This window comes from Salmo salar, chromosome 10 (genome assembly GCF_965601325.2).
Source record: "Salmo salar chromosome 10, fSalSal1, whole genome shotgun sequence".
NCBI lineage: Eukaryota > Metazoa > Chordata > Actinopteri > Salmoniformes > Salmonidae > Salmo > Salmo salar.
Genome location: NC_138300.1, coordinates 113,496,727 through 113,519,000, shown reverse-complemented (window position 1 = coordinate 113,519,000; position 22,274 = coordinate 113,496,727). Strand labels below are relative to the sequence as shown.

Genomic DNA, 22,274 nt, shown 5'->3' with positions numbered 1-22,274 from the left:
GGTACTGGTACTCCCTGTATATAGCTCCACATTGATCTGGTACTGGTACTCCCTGTATATAGCTCCACATTGATCTGGTACTGGTACTCCCTGTATATAGCTCCACATTGATCTGGTACTGGTACTCCCTGTATATAGCTCCACATTGATCTGGTACTGGTACTCCCTGTATATAGCTCCACATTGATCTGGTACTGGTACTCCCTGTATATAGCTCCACATTGATGTGGTACTGGTACTCCCTGTATATAGCTCCATTCTTATCTATTTTATTCCTTGTATTACTATTTTTCTTTTTATTATTATTTTTTAACTCTGCATCGTTTGGAAGGGCTCATGAGCAAGCAAGTCTACACCCATTGTATTCGGCGCACATAACAAATACAATTTGGTAGAGCATGGTGTTTGCAACGCCAGGGTTGTGGGTTCGATTCCCACGGGGGACCAGTACGGACAAAAAAAATTATGAACTGTATGAAATGTATGCATTCGCTACTGTAAGTCGCTCTGGATAAGAGCGTTTGCTAAATGACTAAAATGTAAAAAATGTAAATGTAAATGTTGTGTTTGTCTGAAGTGTGTATTTTCTCTTCTCACAGTGTGCTGCTGTACGCTGTCTTCCTCCAGGGTACGGATGGTTCTCTCCTGCTCGGCCACCAGGCTCCTCAGGTAACTGATCTCCTCTCTCTGGACCCCCAGCTCCCGGCCCCGTCTCAGCTCCTGCAGTCTGACCTCCTCTATCTTCTTGTGCCACTCGTTCACCTGAGAACATTCATATAGAGTAGACAACATGAGGAAAAACATGAGGAGGGAAAGTTCCAGTACTGGAGTTTGGTGAGGAGGGAAAGTTCCAGTACTGGAGTTTGGTGAGGAGGGAAAGTTCCAGTACTGGAGTTTGGTGAGGAGGGAAAGTTCCAGTACTGGAGTTTGGTGAGGAGGGAAAGTTCCAGTACTGGAGTTTGGTGAGGAGGGAAAGTTCCAGTACTGGAGTTTGGTGAGGAGGGAAAGTTCCAGTACTGGAGTTTGGTGAGGAGGGAAAGTTCCAGTACTGGAGTTTGGTGAGGAGGGAAAGTTCCAGTACTGGAGTTTGGTGAGGAGGGAAAGTTCCAGTACTGGAGTTTGGTGAGGAGGGAAAGTCAGAAGAGAAGCTATACAATGACAGAGGGATAGCAATAGATACCAAGGATCATTTACACTATAAATATATTTATTCTTGCTAGCTGCCCCGGTCAACTATAAGTGCTGTTATTGTGAGGTGGAAACGTCTAGGAGTAACAATGGCTCAGCCGCGAAGTAGTAGGCCACACAAGCTTACAGTATGGGACAGCCAAGTGCTGAAGCCCATAGAGCGTAAAAATTGTCTGTCCTCGGTTGCAACACTCACTACCGAGTTCCAAACTGCCTCTGGAAGCAACATCAGCACAATACCTGTTCGTCGGGAGCTTCATGAAATGGGTTTTCATGGCCGATCAGCCTCACACAAGCCTAAGATCACCATACTCAATGACAAGCGTCCGCTGGAGTGGTGTAAAGCTCGCCGCCATTGGGCTCTGGAGCAGTGGAAACGCTTCACCATCTGGCAGTCTGACGGACGAATATGGGTTTGGCAGATGCCAGGAGAACGCTATCTGCGCCAATGCATAGTACCAACTGTAAAGTTAGGTGAAGGAGAAATAATGGTCTGGGGCTGTTGTTCATGGTTCTGGCTAGGCCCCTTAGTTCCAGTAAAGGGAAATCGTAATGCTACAGAGTACAATGACATTCTAGACGATTCTGTGCTTTCAACTTTGGGGCAACGGTTTGGGGAAGTCCCTTTCCTGTTTCAGCATGACAATGCCTCAGTGCACAAAGCGAGGTCCATACAGAAATGGTTTGTCGAGATCGTTGTGGAAGAACTTGACTGGCCTGCACAAAGCCCTGACCCCAAACCGAATGCCTTTGGGATGAACTGGAATGCCGACTGAGAGCCAGGCCTTAATCGCCCAACATCAGTGCCTGACCTCACTAATGCTCGTGGCTAAATGGAAGCAAGTCCCCACAGCAATGTTCCAACATCTAGTGTTAGAGCAACTCTGGACCTCAAAGCCAGTTCCACTGCATTTTTTCATTGTTCCCCTTTAATTAGGAATTTAGACCTGGGACACCAGGTGTGTGCAATTAATAATCAGGTAGAACAGAAAACCAGCAGGTTCCAGACCTCGTAGGGTAAGAGTTGAGTACCCCTGTTCTGGTGGAAAGCCTTCCCAGAAGAGTGGAGGATGTTATAGCAGCAAAGGGGGGACCAACTCCATAATAATGCCCATGATTTTGGAATGAGATATTCTACGAGCAGGTGTCCACATACTTTTGGTCATATAATGTATAAACCTGAACAATAACAATAAAGCAATTACAATTCAACACAAATGACTAGCTCTGGAGTGAAGGGCTATGAAGAGGTCTGGGTGGGTTGCCATGGTTATTTAGCTATTTGATTTTGAATTTTTGGACCCCTTTAGGTACTCGTCCTCCATTGTAAAAAAAAGATTTTGGAAGTTATAGAAATGCATTTATTAATGTCTAGATAATTTTTTGACAAATATATTCTGTTACATATGCCTTAATGCATACTTTTAAATTATATTATGTGAACTTGAAAATTTTTATTATATAAAAACATATTCCTTTTTTTTTTTGACTACTAATATTACTGTCCCCACTACAACAAATAAATACTTAAATATATGTAATTTAGTCTGTAAAATATTTAATTGAAATACTTTAGAATTCCATTAATTCCTATGGAGGACTGCTCCTTCTGTGGAGTACCAATATGGCGGCTGGTGGCTTCAAAGCCTTTCATTGGCCATTACATAGCATCAGCAATCCAGGGTTTATATACATCATTGGTCCTTGCCCACCCACCTTCTGAGCTCCTTTCACATCTTTCAGCGTCGCTATGAGCTCCTCTAACCCTTTCAGCCTCAGCTCCAGCTCCTGGGCCTTCCCCTCCATCCTCCTCCTCTCCTCCTCAGCTCTCCTCTTCTCCTCCTGCGCGGTCCCTCTATCGTCCTGCAGGCGCATCATGGTCTGAGAGAACTTCTCCTGCTGGGCTAAGGGCAGAGCCCCGGCAAACTGCCTGCGGAGAGACTGGATGGACTGTTGGAGGTGCCTGGCTCGGTTCCGGCCCTCCTGGCGAGCGTGGTACAGGGATTTCTCGCTGGCGTCCAGTTTCTGCTCAGCACGGAGCATGTAGGCCTCAAGCTGCTGGATCCGGGTGGCGGTGGCCTCTAGCTTCCCCACGGCGGCTGATTCGCTGAGCTGCAGCGCTACGATGTGCTGGTGGAGCTTGGCGATCAGGGCTCTCTCGTCTGACTGGGACTGGGTGGGCAAACAAGACAGAGCAGGACAGGAGGGAAAAGTTGGCATTAGCAACAATGCTAGTAGTGAGATAAATTTGAGCATCATGGTAGTTAGCTATTCTAACTACCGGTACGCACAATGAATAGCCAGTCATTCATTGCAATGGTATCACTGTTAAACTTGATCAACTATTGACAATAAGAAGATTTCTCATCTCTCGTGGTTGAGTTACTTGAGTAGAATGAGGATGAGTTATATGAATAAGGTTAAATAGGGTTGAATAGCGTCCATGTTGTGTTGCGTTACCTGGTAGTCGAGGACCTGTCTCCTTAGAGCTTCAACCTCCTTCTCTCTGGACTGCTGTCTGGCCTCCAGGGCGGACACCTGCATCTTTGCCACGTCAGACACCTCCCTCAACCTGGATACACAGCATGGGGTTAGCACCTTATCCCATTACCAACTGCCATTATAAAACACAAGCTTACTGGGCAGTAGTAGTAAAGCTTACTAAATCAGGGATGGGATCAGGGCACATTGCATTTAGGCTAGGGCATTAGTCCAGTTTCATTAGTCAGAATCACATACACATAAATATAACTAGATCACAGGAGGAATTATCACATATTACATAAGTGGATTTAGTACATACATTGAGGCCTCCACCTTGAGTTCGGCCTCAGCCTTCTCCAGCTGGGTGATCCTGGCGCGGTCGGCGTTGCTGGCGTCTTTAGAGACACTGTCGGCCAGCTCATCTCTCAGCTCCCGCTCCATTCTCTGGGCCCCCAGGTACAGCTTTGTTAGCTGGGGACCAACAACACTTCAGGTTAGGGGCTCTGTGTCACTATAAGACATAGTCCAGGATACTGCATGGCCTTGTCCAGTCATGTTCTCTACTAGGGACAGATGTTGAGAATTGCCATTATCTATACACACTATATATGCAGTGAAAAATATTATTATTTGTTCAATGCTTCCATGTGTTTGCATCTGTCCCTATCCAATAAACTATCAAATGAAATTGAAATGATTGTCCATTGCCACAGGAAACAGAGATTTGTCTTTTCAAATAAAATCAAATGTTATTAGTCACATGCGCCAAGTACAACAGGTGTAGTAGACCTTACAGTGAAATGCTTACTTACGAGCCCCTAACCAACAATGCAGTTACAAAAAGTATGGATAAGAATAAGAAATAAAAGTAACAAGTAATTAAAGAGCAGCAGTAAAATAACAATAGCGAGACTGTACCGGTACCCCCCTGTGTATAGAGTCAATGTGCAGGGGCACCAGTTACATTTTTTTTTTTACATTTTAGTCATTTAGCAGACGCTCTTATCCAGAGCGACTTACAGTAGTGAATGCATACATTTCATACAATTTCATACATTTTTTTTGCTGGCCCCCCGTGGGAATCGAACCCACAACCCTGGCGTTGCAAACACCATGCTCTACCAACTGAGCTACAGGGAAGGCTAGTTGAGATAATATGTACATGTAGGTAGAGTTATTAAAGTGACTATGCATAGATGATAACAACAGAGATTAGCAGCGGTGTAAAAGGGGGGGGGGGGGGGCAATGCAAATAGTCTGGGTAGCCATTTGATTAGATGTTCAGGAGTCTTATGGCTTGGGGTAGAAGCTGTTTAGAAGTCTATTGGACCTAGACTTGGCGCTCCGGTACCGCTTGCCGTGCGATAACAGAGAGAACAGTCTATGACTACGGTGGCTGGAGTCTTTGACAATTTTTAGGGCCTTTCTCTGACACCGCCTGATATAGAGGTCCTGGATGGCAGGAAGCTTGGCCCCAGTGACGTACTGGACCGTACGCACTACCCTCTGTAGTGCCTTGCGGTCGGAGGCCAAGCTGTTGTCATACCAGGCAGTAATGCAACCAGTCAGGATGCTCTCGATGGTGCAGCTGTAGAACCTTTTGAGGATCTGAGGACCCATGCCAAATCTTTACAGTCTCCTGAGGGGGAATAGGTTTTGTCGTGCCCTCTTCACAGCTGTCTTGGTGTGCTTGGACCATGTTAGTTTGTTGGTGATGTGAACACCAAGGAACTTGAAGCTCTCAACCTGCTCCACTGCAGCCCCGTCAATGAGAATGGGGGCGTGCTCGGTCCTCTTTTTCCTGTAGTCCACAATCATCTCCTTTGTCTTGATCATGTTGAGGGAGAGGTTGTTGTCCTGGCACCACACCTACATGTCTCTGACCTCCTCCCTATAGGCTGTCTCGTCGTTGTCGGTGATCAGGCCTACCACTGTTGTGTCATTGGCAAACTTAAAGATGGTGCTTGAGTCGTGCCTGGCTGTGCAGTCATGAGTGAACAGGGAGTATAGGAGGGGACTGAGCACGGACCCCTGAGGGGCCCCTGTGTTGAGGATCAGCGTGGTGGATTTGTTGTTACCTACCCTTACCACCTGGGGGCGGCCCGTCAGGAAGTATTGATGAGCTTTGAGGCCACTATGGTGTTGATCGCTGAGCTGTAGTCATTGAATAGCATTCTCACATAGGTGTTCCATTTGTCCAGGTGGGAAAGGACAATGTGGAGTGCAATAGAGATTGTATCATGTGTGGATCTGTTGGGGCTGTATGGCAAATTGAGTCGGTCTTGGGTTTCTGGGATAATGGTGTTGATGTGAGTCCCCGGCTACTAAGAGCGCCGCCTCTGGGTGAGCGTTTTCCTGTTTGCTTATGGCGGAATAGATGCTTTGTCCCTTCCCTAACTCCTACACTATGTAGATAGCTCTCTCCTACCTCGGCGAACTTTGTCTCCAGCTCCACGTTGCGCTCCTCCACCAGTCTGAGAGAGTTCCTGAGGTGTTCGTACATCTTGTGGGCATGCTCAGCCCTCTGTCGCTCATTCAGCTCCTTCATCTCCAAGGTGGTGATCCTCCTGGACGTTGATATAATCTCACTGTTGGCCACTGCCTTCGCTGCCTTGTCCATGCTGCTCTCACCACCTGGGAATAGAAAAACGCTCCAGGGTCAGAAATACGGTTGGAAAATTCAAAGAATCTTCCAAATGAGATTTGTGAAAAACTCGGAAACTTCAAGAAAGTTCAGGGAATTTTGCAACCCTTGTCAGAAATTATAGGGCTTTGGAGAGACAATACAGACTCTAAAAGTGACGTATTTTCAATCCTCAGTTGTGAAGCTTACCTAATGTGTTGATGTGCTCCCAGGCTTGCTCCAGAGTGTGGAGTTTCTCCTTGGTAATCTCCAGCTCTTTATTGAGGGCAGTGATGTGCTCACGGAGGGACATGTTCTCACCCTAAAAGTAGAAGGGAAAAAGACAGATAGGTTCTGAGTCCCCAAAAAGCTCTATAGAGAACTCAATCAACGAAAGAGGAGCCACAGCGTCAATAATTATCCACTAATAAAGTTTTAATTTGACACATTCACTGTTAACTACTAAACGAAAGTTCCTTTTCTTCATTTGCACTAATATGAAGTCATTTGAGATTCCACCAGTCCTGGAAAGGAGACGGGGAGAGGAAGACCTACCTCTAGGTGTTCTAGGTTGGTGGTCCTCTGCACCAGGTGGTTGTCTTTCTGGAGCATGTCCCTGTATTTCACTGTCAGCTCTGTGTATTGCTTGTTGGCCCGCTCCAGCTCTGATGAGGGGACGCTGTCATCCAGGGCTTTCTGCAGCGCTGCCAGCTTATATGCTGTCATGTCCTACAAAAAATGCTATATCAAATCTTGTGAAGAAAACGATTGAATTGGGGGTTAAATTATTCTCTATACCAGTCATTGAAAGTATAAACTTCAAAGTTATTTCTTGGTCGTTTGTCAGTCAAGTGAACTCTTCTACCCTTGACCCTTCTTTTATTGTTCCTGGATAGGTGTATGCAATACGGCAACATTTCAGAGGGCACATGTACCTTGTATCTGGTCAGGTATCCTATCCTCTGTGTGACAGAGGCCTGCATGGTGCTGAAGTCATCCCTCAGTTTGTTGTTGTCCTTGCGGAGGTGCTGCTCCTGCTCCAGCAGGGTGGTGTAGCGATGTGTTAGAGACTTCTCGTTCACACGCAGAACCGTCATCCTCCGGGCCGCCTCCGCCACCTGCCTCCGCAGCTCCTCTGGATCCTTCTGCAGTGCCTCCAGCCAGTGCTATTGGACACAGTGGGGATTAAAAGTACATTGAATATAATGCAGAGAGTTTAGAGATACAGTGAGCCACTGAGCAATGTTTGGCTCTGTCACTCACGTTGAACTCTTTGATCTTTACTGTGTCCACCAGCTTCTGCTCCTCCAGCTTGTTCTTCATCTCTGTGAATGTCTCCTTCTCCTTCTGCCAGACCTCCTTCTCACTACACCATCATAATACACAAAAATAAGTTAAGAGTTTTGTGTTCTATTCAGCTTTGTGGGTATCAGTCTTGCTGTATGCAGGTGTGTAGGGAGGACCGAGTTCAAATGACACATTAACTTTTCTGGTGCCCTAAAAATAGGGGGCTGGGTTAGGGTTAATAATCTGAACAATAATGGGGGTGTCCATGTTGATCTTTTCAAGCATAACGGGGTGTTCTGATTTGGTAGATACGCAGCACCACTGTCATACTGTACATGCTGTACACCGTGCTTCTACATCTGCATTGCTTGCTGTTTGGGGTTTTAGGCTGGGTTTCTGTACAGCACTTTGTGACATCAGCTGATGTATGAAGGGCTTTATAAATACATTTAATGTACAGTAAGTTTGGTCCTCTAGCTGCAGATGATCTCAACCAACTGCCCTACTGTACCTTTGGTGCTCCTTGTAGAGGAGTCCCTGCTGATGGCGAATCACAGCAAACTTCCCCTTGTACTCTTCCAAGGCTGCCACCAGCTGCTGGCTTGACTCCTCTTTGTTTTTAATCTCCTAAAAAATAACATTATATGTGAAAATGTCTCTCAGATCATTTGGGAGACGAGTTACAGAGAATAATACAAGAAATAGTGCGTGTTTGAGATCGACTGCATTGCAGTCGCCAACTGCTTTGTTGTCAATCGCAAACGCAATCGATTAGGCTAACAGTGATGGGCGAAGTTGGGAGAAACTGACCCGTAACAGTCGAACGGCATACTCATTCAGAGAGCTGATAACCTCAGTGCTGGATAGGGCCATGTCGTCAGGGAGATTCAGGGTCCTAAAGATTACTCCGCCCCCTTTGGACTTTCTCAGCGCCTCCATATCGGCCTCCAAATGGGTCACCTGACCAACAGAGATAGAAGGGAAACAGTTTTAATTTTGGCACCTATTATAGATTTAGTCTTAAATGGTATCCCCTATTATAGATTTAGTCTTAAATGGTATCCCCTATTATAGATTTAGTCTTAAATGATATCCCCTATTATAGATTTAGTCTTAAATTATATCCCCTATTATAGTGTTCTATCACTCATGCAACGATGTCAGAGGAGAAAAGAAACAGTGCTGGTTGTTTGCAGTAACCTCTTTGTTATTGGAATATTGCAGATGGATGTTGCAGTTTCACCAATTAAGGAGTCCAGCTTTAAGCTATTGAGGTGGAATGGAATTACAGTGCCAGGAGGTATGAGGTTCATATGGATTGGATGCCATTACTACTTAACATTGAGTTATTCTTGGCCTGCAGGTACCTGATTGTTTCTGTCATTAACAACATTACATTGTTGTCTTGACAAACAGTCTGCCTGTGGCAAGATAATATATAACAAGTTGACAAAAGAAAGAAATGGACAGACATTATTTGGCCCTTTGTGAAAAATGTATATACACTCATACAACAGCAAAATATAATTCTGTGGCTTTCTCATAACTTGCCCTACATACTGTACTGTAAGTACAACCAGTCAGCTGGATACCTTTTCTTTGGCTTTGACCAGTTGACTCATAGCGCTGGCAGCTTCCTCCCGAGCTGCCCTCATTTCCTGTCTGATTTCGTCGTTCCTTCCCGTCAGCTGGTCTACCTGGGCCTTCAGGTGGTGGCTGGTGTCAAACTTCCCATCAGAGTTCTTCATCTCTATTGCCTGGAACATGGAACATGATGGAGCAGGGTTGGGGTCAATTCCATTTCAATTCAGGGCATGAATGGACATTCTAAGAACAATAGAGTGACGACATATCAAATGTGGACAGCTGCGTTGATGCTACTGGCTACACTTACACGGACCAGCTTCTCCAGACTGGGGATAGAGACAGCAGCTTGTGAGGAGGGGGTTTTCTGTTGAGCATCCTGGATGACCTGAAGGATCTCCTTCATGCCTTGTTCCAGCTGCTTGTTCTCCTTAAACAAGTCTTCCACTAAGGGACACAGAGAGAAGAGAGCAGCGCTTATCCAACCGTGTTCAGGGATTCCTTTGGAAATCCACGTTTCTCACTCAATGCATTGACACTACCTCGTCCTTTACTAGGAAATAGTATTGAGGAAGACATAGTGTGCATTTCTGACAGCTTATAGCATGAAATGCTGTGAGTTGCCATAAAACTACTTCAACATTTCCTACTATACGATATACTGCCAGTTTGTACATACATTTGGATTTAAACTGAGATGACTGGGTCCTCTGATGCTCCAAGTCTCTCTCCTTATGGTTCAGTTCTCTCCTCAGATGCTCATACTGTAAAACACGTGGGAAAGGATGTATATAAGACAGGATATAGCCTACATAAACCATACACAGTGGAAAAAACTGGCAACAAAAAAATGTCAGGGTGATGTCTTCGATGATCATGGTTAGGTCGTATACTGATTGATAAAGGCCATTTTTAAATGTCTTTTAAACGACCAGAATTCTGACATCTCCTTCTGTCATCTAACCTTGCGTTTCATCTCCTCCTCATCTGCAGAACTGAAGGTTGGTGTTGGTGTCAGTTTGATGGATCTGGTGGGCTTGGCATCATCCTCTTGCAATGAGCTGGTCACTGTGATCCCTATGATGGAGAAAAGTGGGTTTATCAGCACAAAAATACAGATAGACTTAGTTAAATGGGGGATGAAATACTACTAACTTGTTATCAGTACTTGTATGGCATGCTGGCTAACCAACTCATATCTCCCTCCTATAGTTGTGTAGCATGACGCGGATATTTACCTTTGTCCTTTACCATTCGCCTGATTTGTTTCTTCAGTTCAAGTCTCTCCTCTTCCAGTCGTTCGATCTGTGGAGTCAAGTGGGGTTGTGAGGGAAACAGGGCCACAGGCTGAGCTAAAGGTTTCGTTCCAAATGGCACCCTATTCTCTATATAGTACACTACTTTTAACCAGTGCCCATAGTATAGTGCACTACCTCTTTTAGTGCACTATGTAGGGAATAAGGTACCAAATGGGACACAGTCAAATTGACGTCAAGAGGTTCCTTCCCATCACTATCTACCTCTTTGGTGAGAACCTGGTTCTCTGCTTGGAACTGCCTCTGTTTCAGGGATTTGGTTCTTCTGAATTCTGTCAGATCCACTTCTTCTTTGGGATCCAGACCTTATGAAAGAGGATGATGGATGAATACAAAAACTGAATGAAAGGATATCCAACAATGAAAATGTCTAGCTAATAAGGTAACTCACTAACTTTATGAAATATAACACCTTCCAACAGGAAATTCATTGTGTGTCTGCTGTCGCTCTGTTTTTTATGTCTTTGTTGTTTGTTGCTTGTTATTTTTTATTAAATGAAAGGATATCCAACAATGAAAAAATATCTAGCTAATGACATCATTCATTAACTTTATGAAATATAACACATTCCAACAGGAAATTCATTTTGCGTCTGCTGTCTCCCTGGTTTTGATTTCTTTGTTGTTGTTTCCAGTTCTTATTTTAAATGTCCATCTGTAACGTGTTGAGACATTGTGAAATTAACATTAAATAAAATGTGACTTGAAGTTTGTTAATTACATTTGTTTTGTGTGTGACTTACTGAGTCGTTCCCTAAGATCTTCGTTCTCATCCAGAAGGTTGTTGATTCTCATCTCTAGCTGGTTGATCTCTCTGGTCATAGCCTCCGCCTCACGGTCTCGCACTCTCATCTGATTCTTACACTCTTTGATCTCAGCGATGGCCACCTGCAGACCATCAGTGCCCTGCAGGACAGTAAAGAGAGCCAAGAGAGATCAGCCATGGCTTTCATACTTTGTTTAATCTAGGATACAAGATTTGACAGACCAGACATCTCAAAAACAAAGCCTGTTGCATGAGTCATGAGAATAACCACAGGGGTGGGGAAAATAGTTTTTTTTTTAACTTAGGGTAGAAGTTGGGCTTGTTGGAGGACCTTAAGCAACTGAGCATTTGTGAAATCGGGCAGGCTAGGCAGACTTACAGACTCATAGAGTCTCATGTGGTTTAATGCGTCACTGAGCTCTTTGTCCTTGTTCCTGGCGTCTGTCTCGGCTAGCTCGGCCACACGTTCTGCATCCTGTGCTCTTGTCTCTGTGGCCTGCAGCTTAGCGGTTAGCTCGTCCAGCTTCCTCTGCTGGATGGCTGAGGGCAGACCTGGGGAAATACTTTGAGCTATAAGCTATTGCTAACAATGCTAAATCAGAGTTTATGGCTCTGTGCTACACTAGAGATACAAATGCTAACCCTAACGCGCTAAATGTCTTCCCTTTAAGAAACGTTTTAGCTAAATTGTCTGAAGCTAAAATATATACTGTAAAGTTGGTGCCAACTAACCTCCAGAGAATACCAACACCTTTTCAATCTTATAGCAATGTTGGTGCATAGCAGCCTTGGCTGACACCAAGAACAACATTCCTTGTTAACAGCATCCAGATCCATGTGCTTTTACAACAAGACAATTTGACACGCACCTCTGTCTTTCTTCAGGGGCTTCTTGAGTTCCTCTATGAGCAGGGCATTTCTCTCCATCTCCCCCGTATACTGCTCAACTTGCTCTGTCAGCATCTTGATTTGATTGTCTCTCTCTAGCACGGCCTTGAAGACATTCACAAACATTTTATTAGTCTGGATCCAGCGTTAGTACAAGGACAACCACGGAAGAGCACAGCAGGTTGTGATTTGTGGACAATAATGTGTAATAAAAGACATGAGATCTTGTGAAATGAAATGAAATGAAAGCAGAGAGAGGTCTGTAAAATAGACAAGAAATATGGAGGACAGAGTAACTTACACCACATAGCTCATATATGACCTGGCCACGAGTTAGTGACGGGAGTGCAAGTAAAGACAGGAGAAAACAGGAGAAAAGAACAGAATGAACAGAAGAGAAGCTGCAGTGGAAATGACAGATGGAACACAAAGATACAGTATCTCGTCTGAAGTCGGTACCGCCGATGTACCAACATCTGCCTGTAGTGTCTGAACGGTTTGAGCTTCACACTAATATGACCCCTCCATGGAAGGTGAGACTCTCATGAACACGATGGTGTTCTCAGTTTTTATCTACAACCCACACAAGTATCACAGCACTCGTCTGAAGGTTACCCGGTACCGGGCCGAAAAATGATTGGAAGTGAATAGGGCATTTCCACGTCAAAGGTGGTCATTCCACAGTAAAAAATAAATACATACTTCTTATATCTTTCAGCTATAGGACAGCCACTTCCAAACATACTTCCTTTTAAATAATTTTTAAATATCTATTTTTCCATGTATGAATCTGTTATTCAATGTGTTTCTATGGGCTAATAGCCGAAAAGCCCAATTCAATGTTTCTTCAAATACTGTTTTTATATATAGTACCAGTCAAAGGTTTGGACACACCTACTCATTCAAGGGTTTTTCTTAATTTTTACTATTTTCTACATTGTAGAATAATAGTGAAGACATCGAAACTATGAAATAACACATATGGAATCATGTAGTAACCAAAAAAGTGTTAAACAAATCAAAGTAGCCACCCTTTGCCTTGATTACAGCTTTGCACTGGCACTGTATATATATTTTTTATACCTATAGGGATACTAAAATTCTAATTCAAATAGTTAAATGATCCTTGGTATGACCATCTTAAAACAATTCCATATGTTATCTTAGTAGAAACTTAACCCCTGGCACTTAGTTAAATATTTTCACAGTTGAAATATATTTATATTTTAACAGACAGATATTTCAAAGATGAAGATAAACAAAACACACACTGTTTGAACTGATAGATTTAGAGATTTCCTAATATAGTATAAAATGCCACCGTTTTTTAAATAATTTTTCATTGCATGTACTGTATGTACCAAATACTGCACAAAAAGTTCCCTCACAGGAACAATTCATTATCTCGATTGAAGTTCGAAAATGTACTGTAAGTTGCTCTGGATAAGAGCGTCTGTTAAATGACAAAAATGTAAATGTAAAATTCAGATCTAGCCAAGTTCCTTAGATGTATTTATATGTATGTATTTACAAAAAGATAAGGATTTCAGCTTTGAGACGGACCTGCTGCAAGGCGATGATGTTGCTCTTGTCTGTGTCCATCTGGGTCGAGCGTAGCTTGTCCCTTAGCTCGCGGATCATCTGCTGGTACTCCATGATCTCCTCATCCTTCCCAGCCAGCACTCTCTGAAAATCACAAATCACAGACAGAATCAAGGCCACTCAGAAAAACGCAGAGATCACCAGGGCCACTGATAAAACAACACAGCTGCAACTAACCAGGCAGTATGCTTTGATGAAGACAGGCCCCCAGCTAAAATGTTTTAATTTATGCTGATTGACTACTAATGTTTGAAGTGTGAAGAATAAATGTAAATATTTCCTCTATACATAGAGTACCAGTCAAAAGTTTGGATAAACCTACTCATTCAAGGGTTTTTCTTTATTTTTACTATTTTCTACATTGTAGAATAATAGTGAAGACATCAAAACTATGAAAAAACACATATGGAATCATGTAGTAACCAAAAAAGCTTTAAACAAATCAAAATATATTTTATATTTGAGATTCTTAAAAGTAGCCATCCTTTGCCTTGATGACAGCTTTGCACACTCTTGGCATTCTCTCAACCAGCTTCACCTGGAATGCTTTTCCAATGTCTTGAAGGAGTTCCCACATATGCTGAGCACTTGTTGGCTGCTTCTCCTTCACTCTACGGTCCAACTCATCCCAAATCATCTCAATTGGGTTGAGGTCGGGTGATTGTGGAGGCCAGGTCATCTGATGCAGCACTCCATCACTCTCCTTCTTTGTCAAATAGCCCTTACACAGCCTGGAGGTGTGTTGGGTCATTGTCCTGTTGAAAAAAAAATGATAGTCCCACTAAGCGCAAACCAGATGGGATGGTGTATTGCTGCAGAATGCTGTGGTAGCCATGCTGATTAAGTGTGCCTTGAATTCTAAATAAATCACTGACAACGTTACCAGCAAATTTGGACTCATCAGACCAAAGGACAGATTTCCACCGGTCTAATGTCCATTGCTCGTGTTTCTTGGCCCAAGCAAGTCTCTTCTTCTTATTGGTGTCCTTTAGTAGTGGTTTCTTTGCAGCAATTCGATCATGAAAGCCTGATTCAAGCAGTATCCTCTGAACAGTTGATGTTGACATGTGTCTGTTTCTTGAACTCTGTGAAGCATTTATTTGGGCTGCAATTTCTTAGGCTGGTAACTCTAATGAACTTATCCTCTGCAGCAGAGGTAACTCTGGGTCTTCCTTGTGTTTTATGGTTTTTGCGACTGCACTCGAAGAAACTTTCAAAGTTCTAGACATTTTCCAGATTGACTGACCTTTTCCAGATTGACTGACCTTCATGTCTTTAAGTAATGATGGACTGTTGTTTCTCTTTGCTTATTTGAGCTTGTTCTCGCCATAATATGGCCGTTTTCTTTTACCAAAAAGGGCTATCTTCTGTATACCAGTGGTGGAAAAAGTACACAATTGTCATACTTGAGTAAAAGTATATATACCTTAATAGAATGTTACTCAAGTAAAAATGAAAGTCACCCAGTAAAAATAGTATTGAGTAAAAGTCTAAAAGTATTTGGTTTTAAATGTACTTAAGTTTCAAAAGTACATGTTATTGCTAAAATATACTTAAGTATCAAAAGTAGAAGTAAAAGTTTCAATAATTAGAAATTCCTTATATTAAGAAAAGCAGATGGCAACATTTTCTTGTTTTGAACATTTACGGATAGCCAACACTCAGACATTATTTACAAAATATGCATTTGTGTTTAGTGAAGCAGTAGGGATGACCATGTTCTCTTGATAAGTGCATGAATTTCACAATTTTCATGTCCTGCTAAGCATTCAAAATGTAACAAGTACTTTGGGTTGTCAGGGAAAATGTATGGAGTAAAAAGTACAATATTTTCTTTAGGAATGTAGTGAAGTAAAAGTAGTCAATAATATAAATACACTGCTCAAAAAAATAAAGGGAACACTTAAACAACACAATGTAACTCCAAGTCAATCACACTTCTGTGAAATCAAACTGTCCACTTAGGAAGCAACACTGATTGACAATAAATTTCACATGCTGTTGTGCAAATGGAATAGACAACAGGTGGAAATTATAGGCAATTAGCAAGACACCCCCAATAAAGGAGTGGTTCAGCAGGTGACCACAGACCACTTCTCAGTTCCTATGCTTCGTGGCTGATGTTTTGGTCACTTTTGAATGCTGGCGGTGCTTTCACTCTAGTGGTAGCATGAGACGGAGTCTACAACCCACACAAGTGGCTCAGGTAGTGCAGCTCATCCAGGATGGCACATCAATGCGAGCTGTGGCAAGAAGGTTTGCTGTGTCTGTCAGCGTAGTGTCCAGAGCATGGAGGTGCTACCAGGAGACAGGCCAGTACATCAGGAGACGTGGAGGAGGCCGTAGGAGGGCAACAACCCAGCAGCAGGACCGCTACCTCCGCCTTTGTGCAAGGAGGAGCAGGAGGAGCACTGCCAGAGCCCTGCAAAATGACCTCCAGCAGGCCACAAATGTGCATGTATCTGCTCAAACGGTCAGAAACAGACTCCATGATGGTGGTATGAGGGCCCGACGTCCACAGGTGGGGGTTGTGCTTACAGCCCAACACCGTGCAGGACATTTGGCATTTGCCAGAGAACACCAAGATTGGCAAATTCGCCACTGGCACCCTGTGCTCTTCACAGATGAAAGCAGGTTTACACTGAGCACATGTGACAGAGTCTGGAGACGCCGTGGAGAACGTTCTGCTGCCTGCAACATCCTCCAGCATGACCGGTTTGGCGGTGGGTCAGTCATGGTGTGGGGTGGCATTTCTTTGGGGGGCCGCACAGCCCTCCATGTGCTCGCCAGAGGTAGCCTGACTGCCATTAGGTACCGAGATGAGATCCTCAGACCCCTTGTGAGACCATATGCTGCTGCGGTTGGCCCTGGGTTCCTCCTAATGCAAGACAATGCTAGACATTCACATTTCACATTTTAGTCATTTAGCAGACGCTCTTATCCAGAGCGACTTACAGTAGAGTGCATACATTTTTTTACATTTAAAAAAAAAAAAAACTGGCCCCCCGTGGGACTCGAACCCACAACCCTGGCGTTGTAAGCGCCATGCTCTACCAACTGAGCTATAGTGGGACTAGACCTCATGTGGCTGGAGTGTGTCAGCAGTTCCTGCAAGAGGAAGGCATTGATGCTATGGACTGGCCCGCCCGTTCCCCAGACCTGAATCCAATTGAGCACATCTGGGACATCATGTCTTGCTCCATCCACCAACGCCACATTGCACCACAGACTGTCCAGGAGTTGGTGGATGCTTTAGTCCAGGTCTGGGAGGAGATCCCTCAGGAGACCATCCGCCACCTCATCAGGAGCATGCCCAGGCGTTGTAGGGAGGTCATACAGACACGTGGAGGCCACACACACTACTGAGCCTCATTTTGACTTGTTTTAAGGACATTACATCAAAGTTGGATCAGCCTGTAGTGTGGTTTTCCACTTTAATTTTGAGTGTGACTCCAAATCCAGACCTCCATGGGTTGATAAATTGGATTTCCATTGATTATTTTTGTGTGATTTTGTTGTCAGCACATTCAACTATGTAAAGAAAAAAGTATTTAATAAGATTATTTCATTCAGATCTAGGATGTGTTATTTTAGTGTTGCCTTTATTTTTTTGAGCAGTGTAGTAAAGTACAGATACCCCAAAAAACTACTTAAGTAGTACTTTAAAGTATTTTTACTTATGTACTTTACACCACTGCTGTATACCACCCCTACATTGTCACAACACAACTGATTGGTTCAAATGCATTAAGAAGGAAAGAAATTCCCCAAATTAACATTTAACAAAGCAAACCTTTTAATTGAAATGCATTCCAGGTGACTACCTCATGAAGCTGGTTGAGAAAATGCCAAGAGTGTGCAAAGCTGACATCAAGGCAAAGGGTGGCTACTTTGAAGAATCTCAAATATAAAATATATTTTGGTTTGTTCAATACTTTTTTGGTTACTACATGATTCCATGTGTGTTATTTCATAGTTTTGATGTCTTTACTATTATTCTACAATGTAGAAAATAGTCAAAATAAAGAAAAACCCTTGAATGAGTAGATGTGTCCAAACTTTTGACTGGTACTGTAATTAGCTGTGTGCTGTTAAGTTCTTTAATGATTCAGAAAACATACAGACAGCAGCATGCAGTACTTGATAAAATCAGTGTATCGCCTGCTGCCTTTTCTCCAAGCCAGGTAAATAATGTGAGAACACCCACCTTCCATTCGTCCACCTTGGCATTCACGGCTGCCATGACTGGGTCATCTTCCTCCGCCCGGCTCTGAATCTGCTCTGTCAGCTCTCTGACCTGAAGTGAAGAACACAGCAGTATATTGTTTTTATTCAACACCAATGGATGTATGTTATTTACACTGTGTCAATTCACAATAATGATTCAATATTAGAAATGCTTCATAAAGTCTATGCAAAGCCGTGTTGAAACTTTCCCAGGTTCAACCTTTACATTTGTCCGTATAACCGGAAAACCAGATTGCAACATGTAATTTTGTCCCTCTAGGTTACCTGTAGCTTGGCGTGGTCCCTCTCCTTCCTCAGCTGGTCCATGATGGAGTCTGTCTGCTGCACAACGATCTTCATCTTGTTGTACTCGTCTGTCATTGTCTCCATCTCCTTCACTGACTCCTCTAGGCTCTTCTGCATCTGATCGTTCTGTGTCTTCAGGTGGGCTACCTCTTCCTCTGCACGCTAGAGGTAGAGGAATGAGGACACAGGTCTGGGGTTAGTATAGTAAGCAACGTACTGTAAATCATGCATTGATATCAATGGAAGATTTTGTCCTTATGTTTTTCAAGTCACGACTTGTCCTTAATACCCTTTTGACACTACTGAGCCAAGTCAAGGCGAGTTGTACTGCGCTGGCCTGGTTACGCATTAGGGAAATATCCAAATCAGGGCCGTTTCGGGCTCCCGAGTGACGCTGCATCTCAGTGCTAGAGGCGTCACTACAGACCCTGGTTCGATTCCAGGCTGTATCACAACCGGCAGTGATTGGGAGTCTCATAGGGCAGCGCACAATTGGCCCAGGGTTGTCCGGGTTAGGGTTTGGTAGGCCGCCATTGTAAATAAGAATTAGGGTTTGGTAGGCCGCCATTGTAAATAAGAATTTGTTCTTAACTGACATGCCTAGTTAAATAAAGGTTAAATAAAATAAATATATTCAGTACCTGAACGTCCTCCATGCACTGGTAGAGCTGTCTGTTGGCTGAGTTGAGTCTCCTCTGTGTCTCAGTACTCTCCTCTCTGGACTGGACCGGCTCCTTCTGGTCCAGCTCCCTCCTGTAGAAGTCTACATCCTGCTGGAGCTGCTCGTTCTGACACACACAGCAGGAGAGGAGACACAGTCAGAGAGGAGTAGTGGGACCCAGTGCCTAATCTACTCTCACAGGTTATACGCTAACTACTGCATCATCATATAGTTGTCCAACCACATACTACAACACACACTTATGCTGGTGTATACTGTCATACACGTATTATGAACAGTTAACACACACTTATATTGGTGTACACTGTCATTCACGTATTATGAACAGCGAACACACACTTATATTGGTGTAGACTGTCATTCACGTATTATGAACAGTTAACACACAGTTAACACACACTTATATTGGTGTATACTGTCATTCACGTATTATGAACAGTTAACACACAGTTAACAGTTAACACACACTTATATTGGTGTACACTGTCATACACGTATTATGAACAGTTAACACACAGTTAACACACACTTATATTGGTGTAGACTGTCATTCACGTATTATGAACAGTTAACACACAGTTAACACACACTTATATTGGTGTATACTGTCATTCACGTATTATGAACAGTTAACACACAGTTAACAGTTAACACACACTTATATTGGTGTATACTATCATACACGTATTATGAACAGTTAACACACAGTTAACACACACTTATATTGGTGTACACTGTTATTCACATATTATGAACAGTTAACACACAGTTAACACACACTTATATTGGTGTATACTGTCATTCACATATTATGAACAGTTAACACACAGTTAACACACACTTATATTGGTGTATACTGTCATTCACATATTATGAACAGTTAACACACAGTTAACACACACTTATATTGGTGTATACTGTCATACACGTATTATGAACAGTTAACACACAGTTAACAGTTAACACACACTTATATTGGTGTACACTGTCATACACATATTATGAACAGTTAACACAAACGCAGACAGACACTCACTGGTGTTCTCTTTACTTGGACCAACACTTATTTCACCTTAAAAATGTCCAATGCAGCTATTCTTATCTCAATGTGAAATTATTTCTGGGTAACAATGAAGAACCTTAATGTGATTGTTTTCAATTAAAATGGTCAAAAACAAACTAAAATAGCTTCTTGGCAAAGAGCAATTTCTCAAACAAGAATTTTGCTAGCACTGTCTTGGAGTGGTCTGAGTGGGGAGGGGAAAACAGAAAGCTAGCTGTTATTGGCAGAGAGGTTTGGAACTCTCTTATTGATCTATTATGAAATGTACAGCAGGCCAAAACTCCTTTCCACCAAAACAGGCTGAAATTTCAGGCGGTCTTTTCAAACAGCTCTTACACTAAAAAGGGTATTATCATCATTTGGGCACAACGTAGCAAAACATTTTGAAACGTAAACAAAAATGAGTGTTCAGGTAGTGCCTCCCCAATTCAGACACGACTAAGTTGTCACTAACCTCTCTTTTCAGCTTCCTGCTCTCATCCTCAGCCTCCTCTGCCCGAATCATCAACTGTGGGAACACATGGGAGATATTAGGTGCATGGGAACTGTGAACACAATGGGAGATTACTTTGTATAGGCTACATACAATAAAATCAATTGAACATTTTGCACACAGTAGGAAGGTCTTAGTATAGTATTGAGAACACAATGACACACATTAACACTAGCTCACTATGGAATTAATGACGTCTCATAACATAAAGACATACTTCCTCATTGATTTTCTTCTCCTTGCTTGTCTCTTTCTCCAACTGTTGGATATCCTTCTCTCTACGATCCAACTGGGCCTCCAGTGTGCGCATCTCGTCCCGCAGGAAGCGAGTGTCTGGCCCGCCGCCAATGCCCGACTTCTTGGCCATCTGGACAGGAAATCAGGCAGACAACAAACTCTCAGGCTCCCTCTGTTTACAACACTTACTCATGTACTTAAACTACCACCAGGCTCTCGAAAAACAAGATTAGGTTATGTCTCCATTTGCTTCTATGAAAGTGTGAAAGAAGACCCAGGGCCAAATTATTGTTCAGGAAACGCAGAGAAAAGCACAACAAACTGCAGCGTAGCAGAGCACTCTAATCTCCTTAAGTGCCGTCATTCTATGGTCACAGCTTACAATCTCCTTTGTGGACAGTGAGGGACTTTACTATTGGCTGAGAGGTGTACTAAGTCCTATTGAAGAAAACTGAGCATGAGTTGAAATGACCTGTGCTCCAATTCAATCAAAACTGTTTTCCAGAAACTGCCGTTTTGATTGGACCCTAATGCTTCACAGTTTAATTTAATGACAACATTCACACCAAGCCTTACCTCTAACTCTTGTTCCCACTTTAACTCCTTGGCCTTCCACTCATTTTCTGTAAGACATGAAAGAGATACTGTTGTAGTATCTACTGCGGGCCATTCATTTCAAATATTCGTCCCAACAAATGGATTGAAAACAATGCTTTATGCACCTACCCGATCTAGCTTGTTCTGTCCCGGCATTATCGATGAGTTCAAATGCCATAGTAACCTCCTCTTTCTTCAACTGCAAAAAAATATAACAATTTTAGTATGCTTGGGCGGTGTACCTTATATAGAAAATGTTGGTCAGCACACCTTGTTATTGGATTTTCAACGTTGCAGAACCAATTTTACAAGTTTACAATTTTTATTTAAAAACATAAATCAAAATGGAATGGACAATATTATTGGCACCCTGGAGCTAGTACTTGGTTTCACAGCCTTTGGCCAAGATAACTGCAGACAAACACTTAGCCATCAATGACCTGAATCACATCCATGATCTGAATCACATCCATAATCTATGACGAGAGCTGGAAACAGTGGTTGGTGGAGTGCACCCATCATACATTGAAGAATTAGCCCAGTTCCGTGCTGAATAGCGGGCCAAATTGCCAGTAGAAAGGTGCAGCAAGCTCTTTGATGGCTACAAGAAGCATTTGTTGGAAGTTATCTTGGCCAAAGGCTGTGCAACGAAGTACTAGCTCCAGGGTGCCAATAATTTTGTTCATGCCATTTTACTGTGTTTTCCTAAATTAAAATTGTAAACTTAAGTTTACAAAAATGTAACTGGATTCTGCAATGTTGAACATCCAATAACAAGGTGTGGAGACCAAAAGTTATTTTCAATTTCAACTTGTTTTAGAAAAAATATGGAATTATTTAAGAAAAGTGCAAGGTTGCTAATATATTTGACAGCAACTGTATGTTACATGAAACTGAGACTATAACAGATGAATACTGTAAATCCACACAA

The 22,274-nt window shown here is 42.9% G+C and overlaps 1 protein-coding gene and 1 non-coding gene across 4 annotated transcripts in view; both read right to left on the bottom strand.

Moving 5' to 3' along the window:
* Positions 1–22,274, bottom strand: part of cep290 (centrosomal protein 290) — a 56,879-nt gene that overhangs the window by 26,898 nt on the left and 7,707 nt on the right. For all 3 annotated transcript variants that reach the window (XM_045688448.2, XM_014125669.3, XM_045688447.2), the window contains exons 4-31: positions 21,473–21,542; positions 21,323–21,369; positions 20,727–20,876; positions 20,471–20,524; positions 18,913–19,059; positions 18,251–18,433; positions 17,946–18,035; positions 13,700–13,822; positions 12,118–12,241; positions 11,628–11,800; positions 11,226–11,388; positions 10,687–10,787; positions 10,405–10,471; positions 10,131–10,243; positions 9,846–9,930; positions 9,477–9,613; positions 9,175–9,339; positions 8,393–8,542; positions 8,094–8,209; positions 7,559–7,661; positions 7,231–7,461; positions 6,851–7,024; positions 6,506–6,617; positions 6,101–6,306; positions 3,992–4,143; positions 3,649–3,760; positions 2,905–3,360; positions 598–762 (exon numbers count right to left, since the gene is read on the bottom strand). In XM_045688448.2, coding sequence (XP_045544404.2) covers positions 598–762; positions 2,905–3,360; positions 3,649–3,760; positions 3,992–4,143; positions 6,101–6,306; positions 6,506–6,617; positions 6,851–7,024; positions 7,231–7,461; positions 7,559–7,661; positions 8,094–8,209; positions 8,393–8,542; positions 9,175–9,339; positions 9,477–9,613; positions 9,846–9,930; positions 10,131–10,243; positions 10,405–10,471; positions 10,687–10,787; positions 11,226–11,388; positions 11,628–11,800; positions 12,118–12,241; positions 13,700–13,822; positions 17,946–18,035; positions 18,251–18,433; positions 18,913–19,059; positions 20,471–20,524; positions 20,727–20,876; positions 21,323–21,369; positions 21,473–21,542 — 3,969 coding nt within the window. The remainder of the gene's footprint in view (positions 1–597; positions 763–2,904; positions 3,361–3,648; positions 3,761–3,991; positions 4,144–6,100; positions 6,307–6,505; positions 6,618–6,850; positions 7,025–7,230; positions 7,462–7,558; positions 7,662–8,093; positions 8,210–8,392; positions 8,543–9,174; positions 9,340–9,476; positions 9,614–9,845; positions 9,931–10,130; positions 10,244–10,404; positions 10,472–10,686; positions 10,788–11,225; positions 11,389–11,627; positions 11,801–12,117; positions 12,242–13,699; positions 13,823–17,945; positions 18,036–18,250; positions 18,434–18,912; positions 19,060–20,470; positions 20,525–20,726; positions 20,877–21,322; positions 21,370–21,472; positions 21,543–22,274) is intronic.
* On the bottom strand, positions 16,738–16,812 carry trnav-uac (transfer RNA valine (anticodon UAC)). The gene has a single exon. It is a non-coding gene; the product is annotated as a tRNA-Val (tRNA).